General features: G+C 45.0%; 1 protein-coding gene across 6 annotated transcripts in view; it reads right to left on the bottom strand.

Annotated features, from left to right (window-relative positions):
* Nucleotides 1-18,260, bottom strand: part of BAZ2A (bromodomain adjacent to zinc finger domain 2A) — a 35,016-nt gene that overhangs the window by 11,011 nt on the left and 5,745 nt on the right. For 4 of the 6 annotated variants that reach the window (XM_058742341.1, XM_058742347.1, XM_058742345.1 and 1 more), the window contains 9 exons: nucleotides 8,251-8,388; nucleotides 6,082-6,675; nucleotides 5,013-5,198; nucleotides 4,196-4,414; nucleotides 3,288-3,764; nucleotides 3,090-3,150; nucleotides 1,684-1,792; nucleotides 1,416-1,517; nucleotides 1,046-1,256 (listed from right to left, as the gene is read on the bottom strand). In XM_058742341.1, coding sequence (XP_058598324.1) covers nucleotides 1,046-1,256; nucleotides 1,416-1,517; nucleotides 1,684-1,792; nucleotides 3,090-3,150; nucleotides 3,288-3,764; nucleotides 4,196-4,414; nucleotides 5,013-5,198; nucleotides 6,082-6,675; nucleotides 8,251-8,386 — 2,095 coding nt within the window. In that variant the 5' untranslated portion in view covers nucleotides 8,387-8,388. Of the gene's footprint in view, nucleotides 1-1,045; nucleotides 1,257-1,415; nucleotides 1,518-1,683; nucleotides 1,793-3,089; nucleotides 3,151-3,287; nucleotides 3,765-4,195; nucleotides 4,415-5,012; nucleotides 5,199-6,081; nucleotides 6,676-8,250; nucleotides 8,389-14,925; nucleotides 15,057-16,437; nucleotides 16,563-18,260 lie in introns of those variants that run through there. The other 2 variants (XM_058742344.1, XM_058742346.1) reach the window with 2 other exon arrangements.

The following is an 18,260-nucleotide window of genomic DNA, read 5'->3' as shown; positions in this document are numbered from 1 at the left end:
GTGGGACTACTTTAGAAGGGGTCCTAGAAGCCCCAACAGAGTAGCTTTGTAGCCCATCTTTCTCCCAGGCTACCCAACAAGGGCAGCTACCCACACACTGATTTTAGAGCAGAGAAAGAAAACTGCCAGGGAAAGAGGGTCGTCTCCAAAGTTGGAGGCACCAATTAACAAAAAATGTGCCAGAAAGAAAGGGCTCAAGTAATGGACATCGCAGTAGAACTGGATCAACAGTGACATAACTATTTGCTTATGTTCGGCTCTTATGCCTTACTCTACTAAAAAATACAAATTTCTTTGCTTTTGCAAGACTGCATATTGAAGTGGAATGCTGCAAACAATAGAATATTTTAGAATTGATGTTCTTGATAGCATAATACATACTCTATTCTGGCATGGACACACTACCAGCACCACAGCTATACAGCAGCCCTCCAAATTAGATAGATACTATCTGCAGATAAACCAGTATATACTTCTAGTAAAATGTGTCTTGCTCCAGGTCATGTGGTCAGAATGTGGCAGAGCTGGAACTCTGAAGAGGAGTCAGAAGACTTTTTTTCAAATTTTTTCAAATTCTTCACTTTACAGCAGGGTACATGCAATATTTATTGAAAAATTACACATATTACCTGTCTATCCACTAAAACAGCATGAATAATCTTTAGATTCAGATGTGAATTCTGAACCTCCATGATGGTGGCAATGAGTAAGGTAAAAGTGTACAACCCAAACCAATAAGCCAAGGAGCTAAAAGATGGCAAGAAAGGACATGGAAGCCCTCTCCTCTCCTATCAACATCTGGGGACTGCCCAAGGCTCCACTAGGATAAGCAATTCAAGAAGAAACTGGTTGTTAAAAAAGTACCACAAAAGCACTGGGACCCTGGTGCTGCTTTCCAGAGAGGAGAAGGTGATTCAGAAGGTTCATTCTGTCCAGACAATTAATATCAGTCATGCTCCTGAGAAACCCAGGCATCAGCAAGTCCTTAACATTTCTAATACTTCACATAGCAAGCAGGATCCTAAAGTAAGAAACACCACTGTACCTTGGGCCTCCAGTTTCTTTAGGAGGCGGTTATCTGTCTTATTCAACAGCTCAGTGATTTTGACCTTCGGTGGCCGACCTCGTCCCCGTTTCACCTTGGGGACTTCCTTAGTCTTGGCCTTCTCAGTGTTTCGAGGTCGGCCCCGTTTCCCCGTAATTGCCTGAATCCTGGAAGGGATCTCCTCTGCTGAGAGCTGCACCCACTGCAAGCCCTAAGGTAATGAAGAAACCTGTTATAATGTGAGGGTGCAAGCCACCAGATCCTTGAATCATTCAATGCCCAGAACCTCCAAACCCCACAAGAAGAAGCTACAGCTTGTCCACCAACTCTTTCTCAGAGACAAAAGTGTATTTAACCCTGCAATGTGCACCTCTGGCGTGTCTCTCTCTTCAAAGAAATCTCCAACAGGCATACGGGGACTGAAACTGAAGTGCTCACGACGGACATTGTGTACCACGTTGCGGCTCAGGTACTAAAAGGAGAAGGAAAAGTGGTATTAATGAAGTCACAGCCCTATCATGCCTTGGTCCAGCAATAGCACAAGGATAAGCCAAAGAGCAGAAAATGCTAGCCTGTTGCCACTGGGCCCAAGAAAGGGGCCTGTGCTTCCCTTAAAAAGCCCGTGAAAGCTACATTACCTTGATCACTTCTGGGAACTGTTTCATCCTCTTCCCACAGGGGCCATAATACCACGTCTCCCCCTGCCATCGGTGGCTACCCTTCTTGATGCGCACCTCTCTCCGCCACCTGCCAGAGAAGCACACGTGCCCTGCCGCCAGGTCACACCCCTACCCACACACAAGCCACCCCAGGAGCCAAGCCCACTGAGATGACCCTCCCTGCATCTGTCTCGCTAGAACTGCATGTAGACGCAAACAGCATGAGACACAAACTTGGCTGGAAAGCAGATCCACAAACCCCTCAGGGCCTTGGAGAAAAGTAACCCACCCAACTACATGTGCCCAGAAAGACCTCCACTCCTGCCTTTACATAAAGTCAGTATAATGAGCAGCCAGGAACCCCCTCCCTGATGCCATTCATGGCAATGTCTGGGTTTCCAGCAAAGAGGAAGAAGACTTGAGGGAGTAAAGGCAGAAAAGACAGGTGGGGAGGCAAGCAGAAGAGTAAACTTGCTGCTGACTCCATGAAATGCCTTCATAGGCAAGGTTTAGTGAGGAACTCTGTTCTGAGAAACAGATTATTCTAAGACTAAGCCCTATCTTTCTCTCAAAACATTAAGCAGAATTCTGGGACTCCTGGGTGGCTCAGTCAATTGGGCTTCCAACTTCAGCTCAGGTCATGATCTCACAGTTTGAGTTCGAGCCCTGCATCTGGCTCTGTACTGACAGCTAAAACCTAGAGTCTGCTTCAGATTCTGTCTCTCCCTCTCTGTCCCTCCCCTGCTCGCACTGTGTGTGCCTGTCTCTCTCTCTCAAAAATATATATTAAAAAACAAATCAACCCTTTAAGCAGAACTCAGACTTGGTGACCACAAGTAGCCTAGAGGGGTGGGAGTGGAGAAGATCAGGAAGGCAGTTATTCTTATAAGTCCCTTGATGTCAACTGGCTTGCTCATTCTGGTCAAATACCATTCCTGCCCTTACCTCTCCAAAGAGCATTAAAAAATAAATAAATAAATAAATAAATGAATGAATGAATGAATAAATAATCAATCCCAATTTATCAGAACTCAGCCATTCCTCATTCACTGCTATCCCTTCTCTAAGCATATAAAACAAGTCAGCTAATTTGGATATCTGAGCTCTAGGGTCACCAGCAGACTTTGGAAAAGATAACAGCTGCAGCCCCTGGAGCAAAAAAAAAAGTAGCCACTAGATGAGGGAAGAATAGGTGAGGGGAGGCAGATCCTGGGAGAAGAATAGCCTAAGAATGTCAGGCATTATCACTGCAGATAACTGTCCTTTAATCCATTCTTGTCTAGCCCATTCCTCTCCATCTCAGAAGAGATGACCTCTCTCCTTCTTCCTAGAGTCATTCGTTAAATTTGTCAAGGTCAACATATGGAACAAACTAGAGCATTTACCCATGCTGGAGGGGAAGACGAACTTCTTCTGGGGTAGCAATACGTCTCCTTAGGACATCACCTTGGGAGGAAGACAAGGAATATCGAGTTAAGAATTCAAGCAAAACAGGGAAGGCCAGCAGGGAAGGGCTAAATGTCACATAGGACAGAAACTTTTCTTGGAACTGGCTAGGAGTAAAACAGAATCTGGACACTCACCACTACCAGAAGTAGTGACTCCTTCTCCAGTGATTTCCTCCAGGTCGGCAGTGGTTTCAGGGAGGCTGCTGACATCTTTATCTGCCGGGGAGGCTGTTGGGAGGACAGCTGCTGGGGAAGCTGCAGGGGACACTTTTGGGGAGGTCACCGGGGAGGCCGTCAAGGAGACTTCTGAGGAGACTGGTGGAAGGGCTGCTGAGGAAGTTGGAGAGACAGCTGGGAATGCTGCTGGAGAGATGACTGGAGAAACTGCTGGGGAGACTTCTGGAGAGATTTCCAGGGAGGCTGCTGGCGAAACTGCCAGGGAGATTGCCGGGGAGGATGTTGGTGGGGCTGCTGGTGAAGTTGCTGGATGGAGCTGAATAGTGGATGACTGGTCAGGGGCTGGCTGGGTCAGAGATGGTGGGAAGTCTGAAGACTGAGTCTCCATTTCTTCCTGCTCTGCATCACTACCATTGTTCAGGTCAAAGGTGTTATCTGGAATCGAAAGGGATAAGATGGATAAGGAAAAATAGTGTCCTACAAAGAAAGAGAATCTACTCAGTCAAACCTAGACTAAGCTAAACAGAATTACTTCCAGTGCTTTCCCCTGGGGTTGGAAAATGAGAAGTAGCCTCTGGCTATCCTCCCCAACCATTCATGAAGGTCAAAGAGCAAAGATGCTGCTGTCACTGTGTGAAGAAGTACCTTCTACCTGGAGCCAGTAAGGCCCCTGGCCTTTTTCCTCCTTTCCCACAAGTTCTTCTGGGTGAGGGCAGAAGTCAGAGTGTAACAGCCTATGCCTTTAGTCTATCCCATAGCCCCCTCAGCTCCCAGCAAGGCACCCACCCCTAAGACTATAACTATGGAACTGGTTCTCTCACCTTTTCCTGGGCCACAGACTCTCTGTCCTACCTCTCTTCACTTACCTTGCAGGACAGACTCCCCAAGGACAGGTGGAGAGGTGGGGCTGGCAAAGATAGAGGCTGAAGTTTGACTGTCATCTGCCAGGAGACTGAAGGCAGTGGCGTTATTGAGGGAAGGGCAATCAAGGGCAGAAATCACAGGGCTGTCCTCAAGAGGCAGCTTGTCCTCTGTACCCATCAGCTCCGTGTCATCTATACCATAGAGTCCTTCACTCACTGGCTCTTCAGGATGTGGAAAAATCAGAAAACAAGATTTAAGAAATACTGGTATTATATCCCAATTCTAGTTCCCATCTTTCTAATATTAAATTAAGGACGTATCACAGGTCTCTCCCTAAAACAGTAGTCACCAGACTTTAGGGATTGTAAAAGCTTGAAATAGAAATGAAGGGAAAAGCATTGACTCTGTATTAACCCACACACCAACGGAAAATTCTAGCATCCATCACAAAATAGGCCTTTCTTATATTTCAGTGGGGTAAAAGGTAATTGTTCACTGGCAACAGTTTCCTTTCTAGTTACTGAGAACTCAAATAGCCCAACTGTGTGGTAATAAGTCCTTATCCAGTGAATTATTACAGCTCAGGGCTCTTGGCCAAAAGGAACACTAGGAGAGAACCTGGGAAATGAACCAATTCAGCTCAGAGTGCAGTTGGCCCAGTCAGCCAGTGGCATGAACCTGTGGTTGGCCACAGGATTATCTGGAGGCCCCAATGCCCCAAATTCCTAAATACTTTCCCTGGTTTACTATCTCTTCTAGGTGACAGAGCTGGCTACCTTCTGCATGGACATATTGAATGGAGCCAGCCTCCAAGCCTACCCGGTGCCAGAGGGTTGAAGGGCTCCAGAGAGACTTCACTGAGGATTGGAGTGTCTTCCAGTTGATCAGGAAGATGTGAAGGATCATCTAAGCAGCTCACTGTGGGGTCAGGGACCAAGACTGAGACCTCTTGGTGTAATGATTCCACAGAAGGGACAGAGCCATTGTAGCCACACATCTTCAGTTCTAGGAAATCCCAGAAGAGGGCAAAAGTCAAAATCAGGGCCTTAAACTGGTTCATTCAGCTACAGTAGACAGCCAGTCTTTGCTAGAGGGATGTTCATTCTTTCAGTAATTAGGGGTACCAGTTTTATGTTGGATTCCCAATCATACCAAGATACTCTAGTGAGCAGTGCTAGTAAAATCCTATTGCAGGTAAAGAGAAGGGAGAAGAGAGTGGGGTCTGAGACAAGAACCCTGTCATGTTCTCAGCTATTTCCCCCATCTAGTGGGAACAGGTGGTAAACAGAGAAAATACCCTGTGATTTTACAGGGTGGTCACCCTTATATGTGGAATCAATAGCAAACTAAGCATTTATCTATTTTGAGGACAAAGATAAGAGGATTGTCACATGTACCAGTGCTAACAACAACAACAACAAGCAACAGGAAACTGAGTAAACAAGCAATGGTATGCTCTGCCTGTTTCTTCCCTCCTTCAGGTGTCAATCACTACTAGGGCTCAGCCCACTTTAGCAGCCCAGTCTGGCCTTGCCATAGCCAAGTCAAAATTGGCCTCAATGCCCCCTGCTAAAGCCCCAACCCCTTCCTATATTTTGGAAGAAGCCCTTCTTGATGCAGGGTGTCTGTTGGGGCTGTTTCAGGCTCGCCCACCTGCCCTCTCCAGGCCAGCAGCTCTGCATGAGCTTGAAATAATTTGCACTCCCACTCTCGAGCTGGTGCTGCTGCCACAAAAACACCAGCCACTTGGCTCTGCTAATCACCAACATGCAAATCAGCCTCCACTGCAGAGAGCTGGAAAGACAAGTTTTCCTCACCTCAAAAAGCCACTGCCCCCCATAGACCCCTTTTTCCTCTCCCAACCCAACTCACAGAGCCATAGTTATACCTGGCTGCTCTTCTTCCAGCTCCAGGCTGCCTACCAAGCCAGTGCCATTCTCTGCCACAACTGAAGTCAGCTCCTTTTCTGCCGCCTCATTGGGATGGATACCACTGCCTACCTCCTGGGAGGGTGCAAAGGTCTGGATGCTGGATCCCAACATAGGAGAAGTCTGTGGGGAGGTGAAAAAACTAGGGGGTCCATTGGGCATCACCTCAAAATTCTGGTCAGGAAAGGAATCATACAGTTCCTGTGAGTCGAAGTTAAGCCCCATGGGACTCTGGGTACCGTTGGCCCAGAACTCTTGGCTCCCAGCCCGAAGGTTAGTGTTGTGACTTGGGGATGAAGGTTGCCGGCTGCCCCCAAGGATGCCGTTGAGTGGGTATTGTCCCCCCGAGAACTGGGAGAGAAGGGGTGGGTCCTTGAGGTTGCTGCCAGGATTGGCAGATGGGTACTGTGAGTAGTTCCAGAGACAGTCGTAGGCCACGCTGGGGTGATGGAGGTGTGAGGTGCTGGAGGAGTGGGGAGCAGAGTTCAAAATCCCTGAAGTAGTAGTGTGAGATACAGTAGATAAGCCATTAACATTCACATCCCCATTCAAACCTGGCAGAGAAAGAGGAAAAAGGGTCAGTTACAGATATGTATGCAAGTAACTCTACCACCTCTACCAAAAGAACAGCACTGACTAGAAAAAGGGAAGGTGAAGGGGAGGGGGATTCCCCCTCCACTATATTTATAGCTTTTCAGTCTCCAGGGAACACCAAACCCAGATGCTCCTGGATGTAAGCTTAGCAACTGCTTCTGAGGCTGCTGAGTAGGGGGCTGGGGAGCTCTCCTGGCCTACCACAGGAGCGACCAGCAGAGAGCTGGCTGCTGCTGCTGCTCAGGGTTTTTTTATTTTTTTATATGAAGCTGCCTGCAGACTCCCTACAGTGACTTGCATTCTTCTCCACCCTCATTCCCTAGAGGAATTCTTCCCTTGGAAGTGGCATGACTGAATTCTCCAGGCACCCCCCTTACCCCAGAGCCTGTTTGGCCCCACAGTGGCACCAGAAGGGACAGCCTCCACCTCACTGACACATGCAGATCCAGCACTTTGTGCTGGGCTAAGAATAGAATCTGCAGTCACCACAGCGGCAAGATCCCAACTCAGAAGGCTGGGCTTGGTCCCTCCCCATTGGAACTGGAGGGTAATATTGCAGGGGGAAAAAAAAAATCACTGCGTGACTAGTACTACAGACTTCAGTTCTCAACACCAATGGCCACCTCTAGACTGGAGGACAATTCAAATAAAAGGAACCAGATACTAAAGAAGCTGAGGGGGAGGAGGGTCCTCAGTGTAATAAAGGAGCTTCTATCCGCACCCCCCTTGTGGAGAACAGAAGGGAGAGGTGGTTAAGTATAAGCCTACAGCAGTATTTTTCTGCTGCAAGGAAGGAGGAAACCATTTGGGCTTCTCTCTGCTTCCAAGCATAAAGTACCTGAGACCCAGGCAAGATTAGAGAAGTACTTGGCACAGCTATGGTACAGAACAATTGATAAGCCAAATCCAGGAAAAGACCTGATCCTGGCAGCAACACTTCTGTCTGGAATTATAGACGTTTCTCTCTAGGGAACTAGGTAAGCATTTAAAACTTCCCTGTCCTTATCTTCAACTCTCAAGGACAGGGGTGGCACACACACTTCAAGCATCTGCCCTCTTCTTTGCTACACAAACTGAAAGGCAAATACATCCCAATCTTTACTCAATCCCTCCACCCCCAATCCTAGGGCTGGCTTCTCCAAGCTTTAAAAACAGCTTCTCAGAGGGCTGGACCTTTATCTCTCTCATGGGTCCACAAGTAGTTATCAGAAGCAGTAGCCACCTCACCATTCTGGCAGTAGCCAGGGAACAGGGCTGACAGAAGAGCAGTCTAAGATGAAAAAGCCAGGATGTTTTTCTAACCCTTTCCAACCTTAAGTCAAGACTAAGAGTATCACTTCCATAAACCCCTAGAACTTGTTCTTAGAAACTTGCTTTCTCTCCAGCAGCTGAAGTTCTGAAGATTTACTTCCTCCCTCCCCACCTGGCAAGAAAAAGAGCTGTTGTGAGGTAGGGGAGCCAAATCTTATCCCATCAACCTGCTCTAAAGGAATGATGCCCACTCCCTCCCCAGGCCATGTGGCCCTCACACTCACTTTTCCCTTGCTGGGGGAAGTTCATGGGAGACCCGTTAGTGTAGAGGCCCTCCCCTGAGGAGGGAGAGGGTTTCAGTCCTGAGGCAGCAGGTGCAGGGGGAAGGCCAGTAAAGTTAAAATGGTCGTTTGCCTCCATTTCTGTAGGAGGGGAGAGAGAGGGGAAAAAAAATACTGGCGGTTAAACAAGGTTATGTCACCTGGAATCTTCTAGAGGGAATGCCCCCTCCCCTCCATCTACTTACCCTTCTCCTACCTAAGTACTGGGGAGTGTGTAAGGGTACAGGTTGAAAGATGAGGTGGAGGAAATATACCCCTAACTGGACAATGACCGTACAGAAACAGTCTTTTAAAGTCAGACTCATAGAGATACAGAGTTAGTGAGAAAAACCAAGCTATAAGCCTGAAGGAATCTTTCCTTGTGTGAATCATACTTCTTAAACTTCCAGTTTAGGTTATCCCTCTATGTTAGATATTAACCCTCTATTATAACATTTTAACCTTCTCCATCCTTTTTTTTTTTTTTTTTCTTTTCCCCTCAAGGTAAGGCCAGAGTCCCATTCCCAGGGACCACAGAAGGTTCTCAAAGCCATCTTTTTGATAGGAAGCCATGGAGATGGGGGTTGTTGGCAGAAAAAGCATTTGATACATTTGCTGCTTTATTATTATACTTGAGTTAAATAATTTCCATGTTATCCTATCCACAGCCCTAAACATCTGAAGAAGATAGTATAGTACCTTAGCAAAGGAATATGGAAGGAATATATTTTAGGAAAGGGGACCATAATAGCAAAACTCAAATCATCCAGCAACACTTCTACTCCTTTTTCATGGTTTTCTAAGAACATAGCTCAGAAAAATGTCAGAGGTGGAAAACTGATTAAAGAGGGTGTCCAAAGGAATATTGGTCTGTTATACCTATATGGTTACTTCCTAATGTTTTAGTTTTGTGGCTTAAATGTAAAGGGTGACAGAGAGAATAGCTGGACATCTTACATTTATAAAGGGTGGTGGCTCATTTGGGGGGCAGTATGGTTAAAAAGCTCTTCACCTTGTCCTGAATATGAGGTGATATACTACTAAGAATAAGAAGAAGTAAAGCCCTTGGTCAGAATATATTTAACTTTGACAGAGCAAAGATAAGAGGAAAGAAAAGATGCAGAAGCCAGAATTATTGTAAAAGTCTGATACATCAATCAGATACCTATGATGTAGTAGTGCATATTAATTTGATATGAAAGAAACATGATCGGGGCGCCTGGGTGGCTCAGTCGGTTAAGAGTCCGACTTCAGCTCAGGTCATGATCTCACGGTTCGTGAGTTCAAGCCCCACGTCAGGCTCTGTGCTGACAGCTCAGAACCTGGAGCCTGTTTCAGATTCTGTGTCTCCCTCTCTCTCTCTGACCCTCCACCGTTCATGCTCTGTCTCGGTCTCAAAAATAAATAAGCGTTAAAAATAATAATAATAAAAAATAAAAAGAAACATGATCTGTCTTAATACAGAAAAAGCAACTCCTTGGGTTACTATGTTTTTAAAAAGGGCAGAAGAATTCAGGTAGAAAAATCTATTTATTTATTTATATTTTTAATAATGTTTTTTAAAGTTTATTTATTTCCAGAGGGAGAGAGAACACAGGCGCACATATGAATGGGGAAGGGGCAGAGAGAGAGGGAGACAGAGAATCCCAAGCAGGCTCCGAGCTGGAACCCATGAACCACCAAGATCATGACCAGAGCCAAAAGTAAGAGTGAGACACTTAACCCACTGAACCACCAGGTGCAAGGTAGAAAGATTTCTTTATCAAGCTCCCAAGATGAGGCAATAAGCAAATCTAGATGACATTTTAAATAACCTCTTTTTAAAAAGAATCAGAAGTAAAACTTTTTAAAGAATTAAAAACATATATGACCATATGACCACTGCCCAAGGTTTAGAAAAATCATGTTTTTAAATACGCTAGATAACGCAAATTAGACACCACTAGGTGTTCTAAGCATGAACTGTATTTATGACATGATAGCTAGAAGATTTTCCAGGCTAAATACCCTAACTGTCCCTACCTTTATCAATTTTAACTGAAATTTAAAAAAAATAAAATAAAAGCAATCTGTATTTTGTTGATATAAGAGGAAAAGTTTTTAGGATTGATCTGCTTCCCATCTTCACTCTAAAATAAGCAGCAGACCTAAACCTGCTGTGCATCAAAGAAACTGGGTCTTACAGAGAAAAGACCTCAGGATCCCCCAGGATTTCCCTACAATTTAAAAAGGGCCACTCCTCAGTAATGAGGGATCTGAAAAATAAGCATCATGAGATTAGTGATCCTTCTGAAATGAAAGGAGGAAAGTTCATTCCCTAATCTTCTAGGTTAGGTTAGGTTCCTTCCAAAGCTTACATCACAAAGAGGACATGCAGTAATTCATTTCGGAAGTCCTAGAAATGCTATTCCTGGAGAGCCAATCTCATTGGATCCCCACTTCTTTCCTCCCCCAGTTTTATGCATAGCCCTACCCCCCATGGTGTGTGTGTGACATATACACACCTTCTCTCCTATGTACACCAAAGGATATGCTTCCACTCAATGATAGGCCACAGTTCATTTTTCCAATTTCTATTTGAATCTGTGAGGAAACTAGTGACCTTCTCCTCTCTGCTACTCTGGGAGAGCACAGCATTTCCGGTCTCATAAATTACATACTAATAAGAATAAATGGATGGCTCACAGAAATCAGATAAGTAAAAGGAATGGGAAGTTATCTAGTGCCTGAGGTCTGTTTCCCCACTAGCCTCCACTGAAGGGTCATCAGGACCACAATCGCTTCATTTACAGGAAGATTCCTAGAAATATAAAATACTCTTTGTGCTGTGCAGTGAAAATAGCACAACATAGTGGGCTCTACATTCAAATCCCAACTCTACTACTATTAGCTGTGTGACCCTGGGCAAGTTACTTAATGTTGCTGAGCCTTAGTTTCAGGATTACTAAAAATTTTAGTACTCACCTCCATGGCTTGTGAGGATAAAAAGATAACCAGCCCCAAAGATCAAAATATAAATATAATTTGAAACCATTACCAGTACTATAAAACTAGGGGTAATCCTTCCAGTCAGACTTCTTTACCCTTGACTCTTGATTTCAGATGTCACTTACCTACGGGATCATACTATAGGAATGCAAAAATGTGGACAGCAATAAAGCCAGGGTTATTTCATTTCAACCTTCCTACCCAAGATGCTTTTCACAATAATGCCTGAAGGTAAATTATGCCCTCCCATCTATACTCTCCCTCCTACTAAGGAGAACAGGTAAAGCAAAGGAGAGTGTCTCCCTTTGAACTAATAGGATTTTGGCCAAATGAAAAAAGAAATCAGCACCCAACCCCCAGAATAGCAGACAGCTCTCATGACCAGGAAGTACAATCAGGCCAGCACCCAGCCCAGTCCCAGGAGTATGTAAATGGATCTCTTAAGAGACTCTATGCTTCATTTTTAAGAATTAAGGGACATTGCTCCTTATTCTTGAAGCAGTAAAGCCCTTGCCACACAGCCAAATAAGGCTGCTTTTCAACTGTTTTCCTCACTCCCAATTGAAGAGCTACTTACCCTGTGGATCTGTGACATGATTTTAACACAAAAAGGCTGACAATGCACAAAATGTTGAAATACAGATTATAGATTTCAACACTGTTGCAGGTGCCCTGACCAATTCTAACACCCAGACTTCTGAGGCTACCCCCAGAAAGACAACACACATTAACCATCCAGCCTGATACTTTGGCAGTAGCTGCTTTTTGGTTCATTCTTCCTATATAGTATACCAAAGTTCCACAGAGAGGTTCCTAAATTGGGGGGGGGGGGGGGGCAGTCAGGGGAGTAGGGAGGGTAGGAGGGAAGAGGTAGGAAGAGATTTCAAATGTTTTCTTTTTATTAAACAGGAAATGCAAATTTTACTGTATAGTAAATAAATCATACCGCTATCTTTTGGCTCCATAATTGTGAATGTCACAAAGGATATTTGTCAACTCTACTCATCTCTGGATTCACCTACCATACCCTAATAAGTGGTTCCTAACCAGGGGTGATTTTGCCTCTGGAGACATTTAGAATTGTTGTTGAAAAGTATATACTACTGGCATCTAGTAAGCAGAAGCTAGAGATGTTTCTAATGATCCTGCAATACACAAGACAGCCCACACACAACAAAGAATATTCTGGTTCAAGAGATAATTTGTGCCAAGGGTGAAAAATCTTGTTCTAATACAAAAACTGCCCCATTCCCCAATTCCTGTCCCACACCCTGAGGGATTACTTTTATATCTAAAAATCCCTTCCCTGGCTAAATTGTTTTCCTCCACTAATTCAGAGTGCAAAGTGCCAACCCATGTCTTCTTCTCTAGTAAAGGACAGCCCATTCTGACAGCCCTGGTAACAATCTTCCCTTGGAACTCTGACTCAGACTACAGCATGTACAGACTGAGGCTCATTCTCTCAAAATGTGGTTTCTTTAAGCCCTTTCATAGTCAGGGCAGTGAGGCAGGAGAATGATGAAAGAAGACTATATATACTAAGGGGGGCTACTCAAAGACAATTGCTATGTCTAGGCTGCTCAGGAGAACACAAAGATGACTGTTCTCTGTCCTTATTTCTTCCAAACTATGTAGGTTTTACGGCATCAATTGGATATTATGTTTTACCATTGTATGTCCAGCACCTAATTTAGAGCTAAGTACATAAAAGAACCAAAAGAAATATTTGTTGAATGCACAGATTACACAAATGAATGAATAAATCTATCTTTTATGCCACTGCCAGCTTACGCATCTAATAAAGGCTGTAGTTTTTGTTCAGAGAACCCCAAAATTAATTCTTCACAGAGGTAACAATTTCTAGAAGAGAGGTCCCATACTTTGACATATTTTACACAGCTATCCCCTACAGAAAATAAGGCCTGGAAACAGGAAAGTAGTGAGAATGTACAGAGGCAATAAATTTGAGCTCTAAATTAGTAAAATGTTTTGCTTGATTTAACTGAACACTCAAGTTACATAGTAGGTTTTAAAATATTTGTTGACTCAGGACACCTGGGTGGCTCAGTCAGTTAAGTGTCCGACTTTGGCTCAGGTCATGATCTCATGGTTCATGGGTTCCAGCCCCGTGTCGGGCTCTGTGCTAACGGCACAGAGCCTTGAGCCTGCTTCATATTCTGTGTCTCCCTCTCTCTGCCCCTCCCCTGTTCACATTCTCTCTCAAAAATAAATAAACATTAAAATATTTGTTGACTGAATAAAGGAACAATATAATCATCTGGATAGGTTTTCTGCCACAGTTCTCTCTGGTCACTCCACTGTCAGAGGAATGGAAGTGTGTCTGAAATTGCAGGACAGTAAAAGTCACATTCCAGAGGTTGTAACAAGGTTATTTCCCTCTTTCAGCCCTAAGCGTTTCTCAGAATTTCAGCTCTAACAGTTAAGGACTTGGCCTTTTCCTTCAAGAAGACATCCCCTTCCCAAAAAAACCTGAGCTGAGCAGGCAGGTTAAGGATCCTGTTTAGTGGGATAGGTCATGAAGAATCTAATCTCAGGAGACCAAAAGTAGTGAGACCACCGTTCTCTTAAGTACCCTCATGTTTTAGTTTTTTGATGAATTTTTTGGTAAAGTTGGATTATCCTTTTAGTCCATAAAATGCCCTCTTAATTATTCTCGATAACTAGGAAATGGACAAAGCACTGAATAACACAGTAACACAATGCTACTTTTACTGCCAGGACCCAATCTAAGAACCATCTGCAGAGTTCTTCAAAGACAGGTTTTCTATTTTGCAGAATTTCATAATTTCAAAATTATTCAGACTGACAAGCTGGTAAAGAAAAATAAATAAAGTCCTTCTGGGGGCACCTGGCTAGCTCAGTCAGTAGAGCATGCAACTCTTGATCTCCAAGTCCTGAATTTGAGCCCCATGTTGAGCACAGAGATTAAAGAGCGCCTTCTGAGCGCCTGGGTGGTTCAGTCAGTTAAGTGTCTGACTTCGGCTCAGGTCATGATCTCCAGATTCATGGCTTCGAGCTCCACGTTGGGCTCTGTGCTGACAGCCCAGGCCTGGAGCCTACTTCAGATTCTGTGTCTCCCTCTCTCTCTGCCCCCTCCCATGCTCATGTATGCACGTTCTCTCTCTCGCTCTCAAAAATAAATAAATAAATACATACATAAATAGTCCTTCTGACCCATGTGCAACAATGCTGATTAAGTATTAATCTTGGCCTATGGGGTATATGAAGACATCCATATCCCAAGAAAAAATTAGGAAGATTATTTGCCCCAGGAAATACCTCCTAAGTTTTATACTTCATTCTAAGACATAAAAACTTCAGCATTATTGCCTTACTGTACATATCAGATACAAGGTCAAACATCATACTAGTTATTGGACTAACTCCTATGCTATTTTAACAGCGAGAGAATATTATAATATAGCAGGGGTGCCTGGGTGGCTTAGTCTGTTAAGCATCCAACTTCAGCTCAGGTCATGATCTCATGGTCTGTGGGTTCCAGCACCCCATCGAACTCTCTTCTGTGAGCACAGAGCCTGCTTCAGATCCTCTGTTCCCCCCTACCCCTCCCCCACTTGTTCTCTAAATAAATAAAGCTTAAAAAAAAAAAAAGAATATAACATAGCAAACCTCTTCAAAGGTAATAAGAAAGGTCAACAGCAGCAAGACACAGTAACCGTAACAAGCTTTGCTTCTCTCTTGGCAACCCCTGATTCCAGAACCACCAAGAGGGCAAGATGAGCCTTTCCACACATTCTAGATTTCTGACTGGCTTTGATGTCAGCGCACACAGTTCTCTCTATTCCTCAAATTTCCTTTAGGAAGGAAATACAGACAAGAAGCAGTCAATATTAAGAAATCCACTGCTCTGATAGAAAAATGCATCCATTTTACAAGAAGGACATGGAGGGGCACCTGGGTGGCTCAGTCAGTTAAGCATCAGACTTCAGCTCAGGTCATGATCTCGCGGTCCGTGAGTTCGAGCCCTGCGTGGGGCTCTGTGCTGACAGCTCGGAGCCTGGAGCCTGTTTCGGATTCTGTGTCTCCCTCTCTCTCTGACCCTCCCCTGTTCATGCTCTGTCTCTGTATCAAAAATAAATAAATGTTTAAAAAAAATTTTTTAAGGAGGACATGGAAAGGTCTGCTTCAGTCAGCTAATTAATCATGTATCAAATGAATTAAAATCTACGGTTTCCTTTAAAGAGTCCATTGAAAAAAAGGTGGTCTTTTCCCTTCCTTCACTTTTTAACCCCCAACAGGGAAAATCAATTTACTACTATTCTGTCAGGTCCCAACTTAGGTAAAAAAAAAAAAGGTTGAAGAAAGGGGAACTTAAAATCAGCATCAAATCCACCCTATCAAAAGCAACTCAAAAGAACCAACGAGTCAAAGAGAGGGGCAAGAAAAAAGGACAATGACACCGGACTTGTTATTATTTCCATAATATCAACCCCAAAATCTCCACTGAACACAGCAATGATACTATCTTTTTTTTTTTTTTAATTTTTTTTTTTTTTCAACGTTTTTTATTTATTTTTTTGGGACAGAGAGAGAGCATGAACGGGGGAGGGGCAGAGAGAGAGGGAGACACAGAATCGGAAACAGGCTCCAGGCTCCGAGCCATCAGCCCAGAGCCTGACGTGGGGCTCGAACTCACGGACCGCGAGATCGTGACCTGGCTGAAGTCGGACGCTTAACCGACTGCGCCACCCAGGCGCCCCAATGATACTATCTTAACAGTGATGCTGCTGCTGTCACATAACCATATATCCATTCTTATCCTGGACCTCTAACAGTTCAGGTGGGAGGTTTGTGACTGGAAAATACTGAAAAGATTCTTTAAAAAAAAATTTTTTTTAATGCTTATTTTTGAGAGAGAGAGAGAGAGAGAGAGAGAGACTGAATGTGAGTGGAGGAGGGGCAGAGAGAGAGAGGGAGACAGAATTGAAACAGGCAGGTTCTGAACTGTGAGCACAGAGCCCAACGTGGGGCTTGAACTCAGGAACAGAAAGATCATGACCCAGGCCGAAGACTGACGCTCAACGGACTGAGCCTCCCAGGCACCCCTGAAAAAATTATTTAAATGCCAGTCTTAAACATTAAACAGTTTTTAGGATAGTCCAAACGATCTTAAAATCTCACCTCTCAAAATGTAAAATCCTGTCACCAACTCCTCTCAAACCAAACCCAGCGTCTAACAAAGTGCCTCAGGACATAGTACACACAGTCCATCACTATATGCTATAGTTGAAATCTTCTGCAGTTATCTGGGGGGAGAAAAAGAAAACCTGGACGCATGATTTTGTGCAGAACAAAGGAAAAGCTTACCACTCTCTAAGAAGTGAGAAGATAGAAGGTGTCTTTTATGTACTAAAGAGTAAGTCATATGACAGCTAACTCTCCTTATTAGTTGGTTCTGCTTATTAAAAAGGTACACCCTCCAGTACCCTACATCAACTAACAGGCTTCCCATAGGGACTTAGGCTAGAATCACCAGTGAGAAACAAGTCTACCACCTGCACTCTGCAAATCAGTACCTATCCCAACACATAATAAATTCCATGCTCTACCCTTTGTCACCTCACAAGCTCACTTGACAAGGTGCTCTGCAATACAGAAAGTTATACTTAAAAATATATTAAGCAGGACCCCAAAAAGCCACTCTCATGCCACAAAAGATTCCAAATCTTCCTGGCAGCTTTCCATGCTGAGAGAATTTGCATCACTTGTATTGAAAGTGCAGCAGGGCTGGTGGATGACTAAGTTTGCTTCTCGATGACCTCTAGCTCAAGGAAAAAAAGAATCCAGACAGGGAGGCAGAGATGCTCTGGAGGGGGGTGTGGGGGTACGGATGGGGATTCTGTGAGTCAACTGCAGTGACTACACTTCCAGTTGACAAATTAACTTTACAAAAAAAAAAAAAAAAAAAAAAAAAAGAAAGAAAGAAAAAGTCAAACGAAAGGACTCTAAGACCACACTGTTGGCAGGATCCAAGCTTGCCCAGAAGGCCTCAGAAAATGAAACCAAATCTGATTAAAATGGACATTTCAAAACAACGAGACGCAGCAGCAAACGCACAGCTGCCATTTCCCGGCCACTTCCTGCGGGAGGCTTGGGGGAGGGGCTGTTTGTGTACAGATGGAGGTGGAAGCCACCCCCCTCATCTCCCCCCCCCCCGCCCCCCCAAGGACGCACATCTCGCACTCCAATAAATCCTACAAAGGATGTCTGCTATAGGCATTGCCTTTCCTCTGAAAATTGGGAACATTAGGAAAGAAAGGGATGATACAGGGTCATCTTTTCTGTCACGGAAATGGGGATCCCCTTAGCGAGGGATCCCCTTCCAAGGGGGATCCCTCTTTATTCTTCCCTTCAGCCCCTAAAAGCCGAGCTCAAATGCAGACGTCTTAGCATCAGCCCTGTGAACCCCCATCCCCGGAGGAGGGAGACTCCCGGGACTCGAGGGCCCCAAGCCAAGCACAGCACCACTCCAGCAAGGCCCTCTCCTGCTCGCCACGCTCAAGAGAACCTGCGCCGCTCAGTGAGGGAGACACCCTGAGACCACTCGAACCCCTTTCCACCCTCCACTTGCCGCTGCCAAAACGCCCCAATCCCCACAGAGTGTTTAACCCGCCCAGGGAACCCCCTCACCCACCCTTCGCACTCGTGCAGTCCCCACCCCCACCCAAGGAGGTGGAGCCCCTCCCGGGGATTCCATCCGAGTCCCCCACAGGAGTCATCTCCACCAGCCAGGCGGCTTCTCCGCCTCCTCGTCGTCGCCGCGGCCGTCGCCGGGAGCCTCCATAGCTCCTCCCGCCCCCGCCCGGGTCTTCAGCAGCCCCAGCAGCCCCCTTCTCCTCCAAGCCCCTTGGGCAGAGAGACTCCCGCCCGGGGCTGGGTCCTAACTGGAAATAAGCTCAAGTCAGCTTCTCGCCCAAGGCGAGGCTCTAGGCAGCACTAGAGCC

The sequence above is a fragment of the Neofelis nebulosa genome, chromosome 8 (genome assembly GCF_028018385.1).
Source record: "Neofelis nebulosa isolate mNeoNeb1 chromosome 8, mNeoNeb1.pri, whole genome shotgun sequence".
In the NCBI taxonomy this organism is placed as follows: Eukaryota; Metazoa; Chordata; class Mammalia; order Carnivora; family Felidae; genus Neofelis; species Neofelis nebulosa.
The sequence above is the reverse complement of the archived record's forward strand: the minus strand, read 5'-3'. Positions and strand labels throughout refer to the sequence as shown.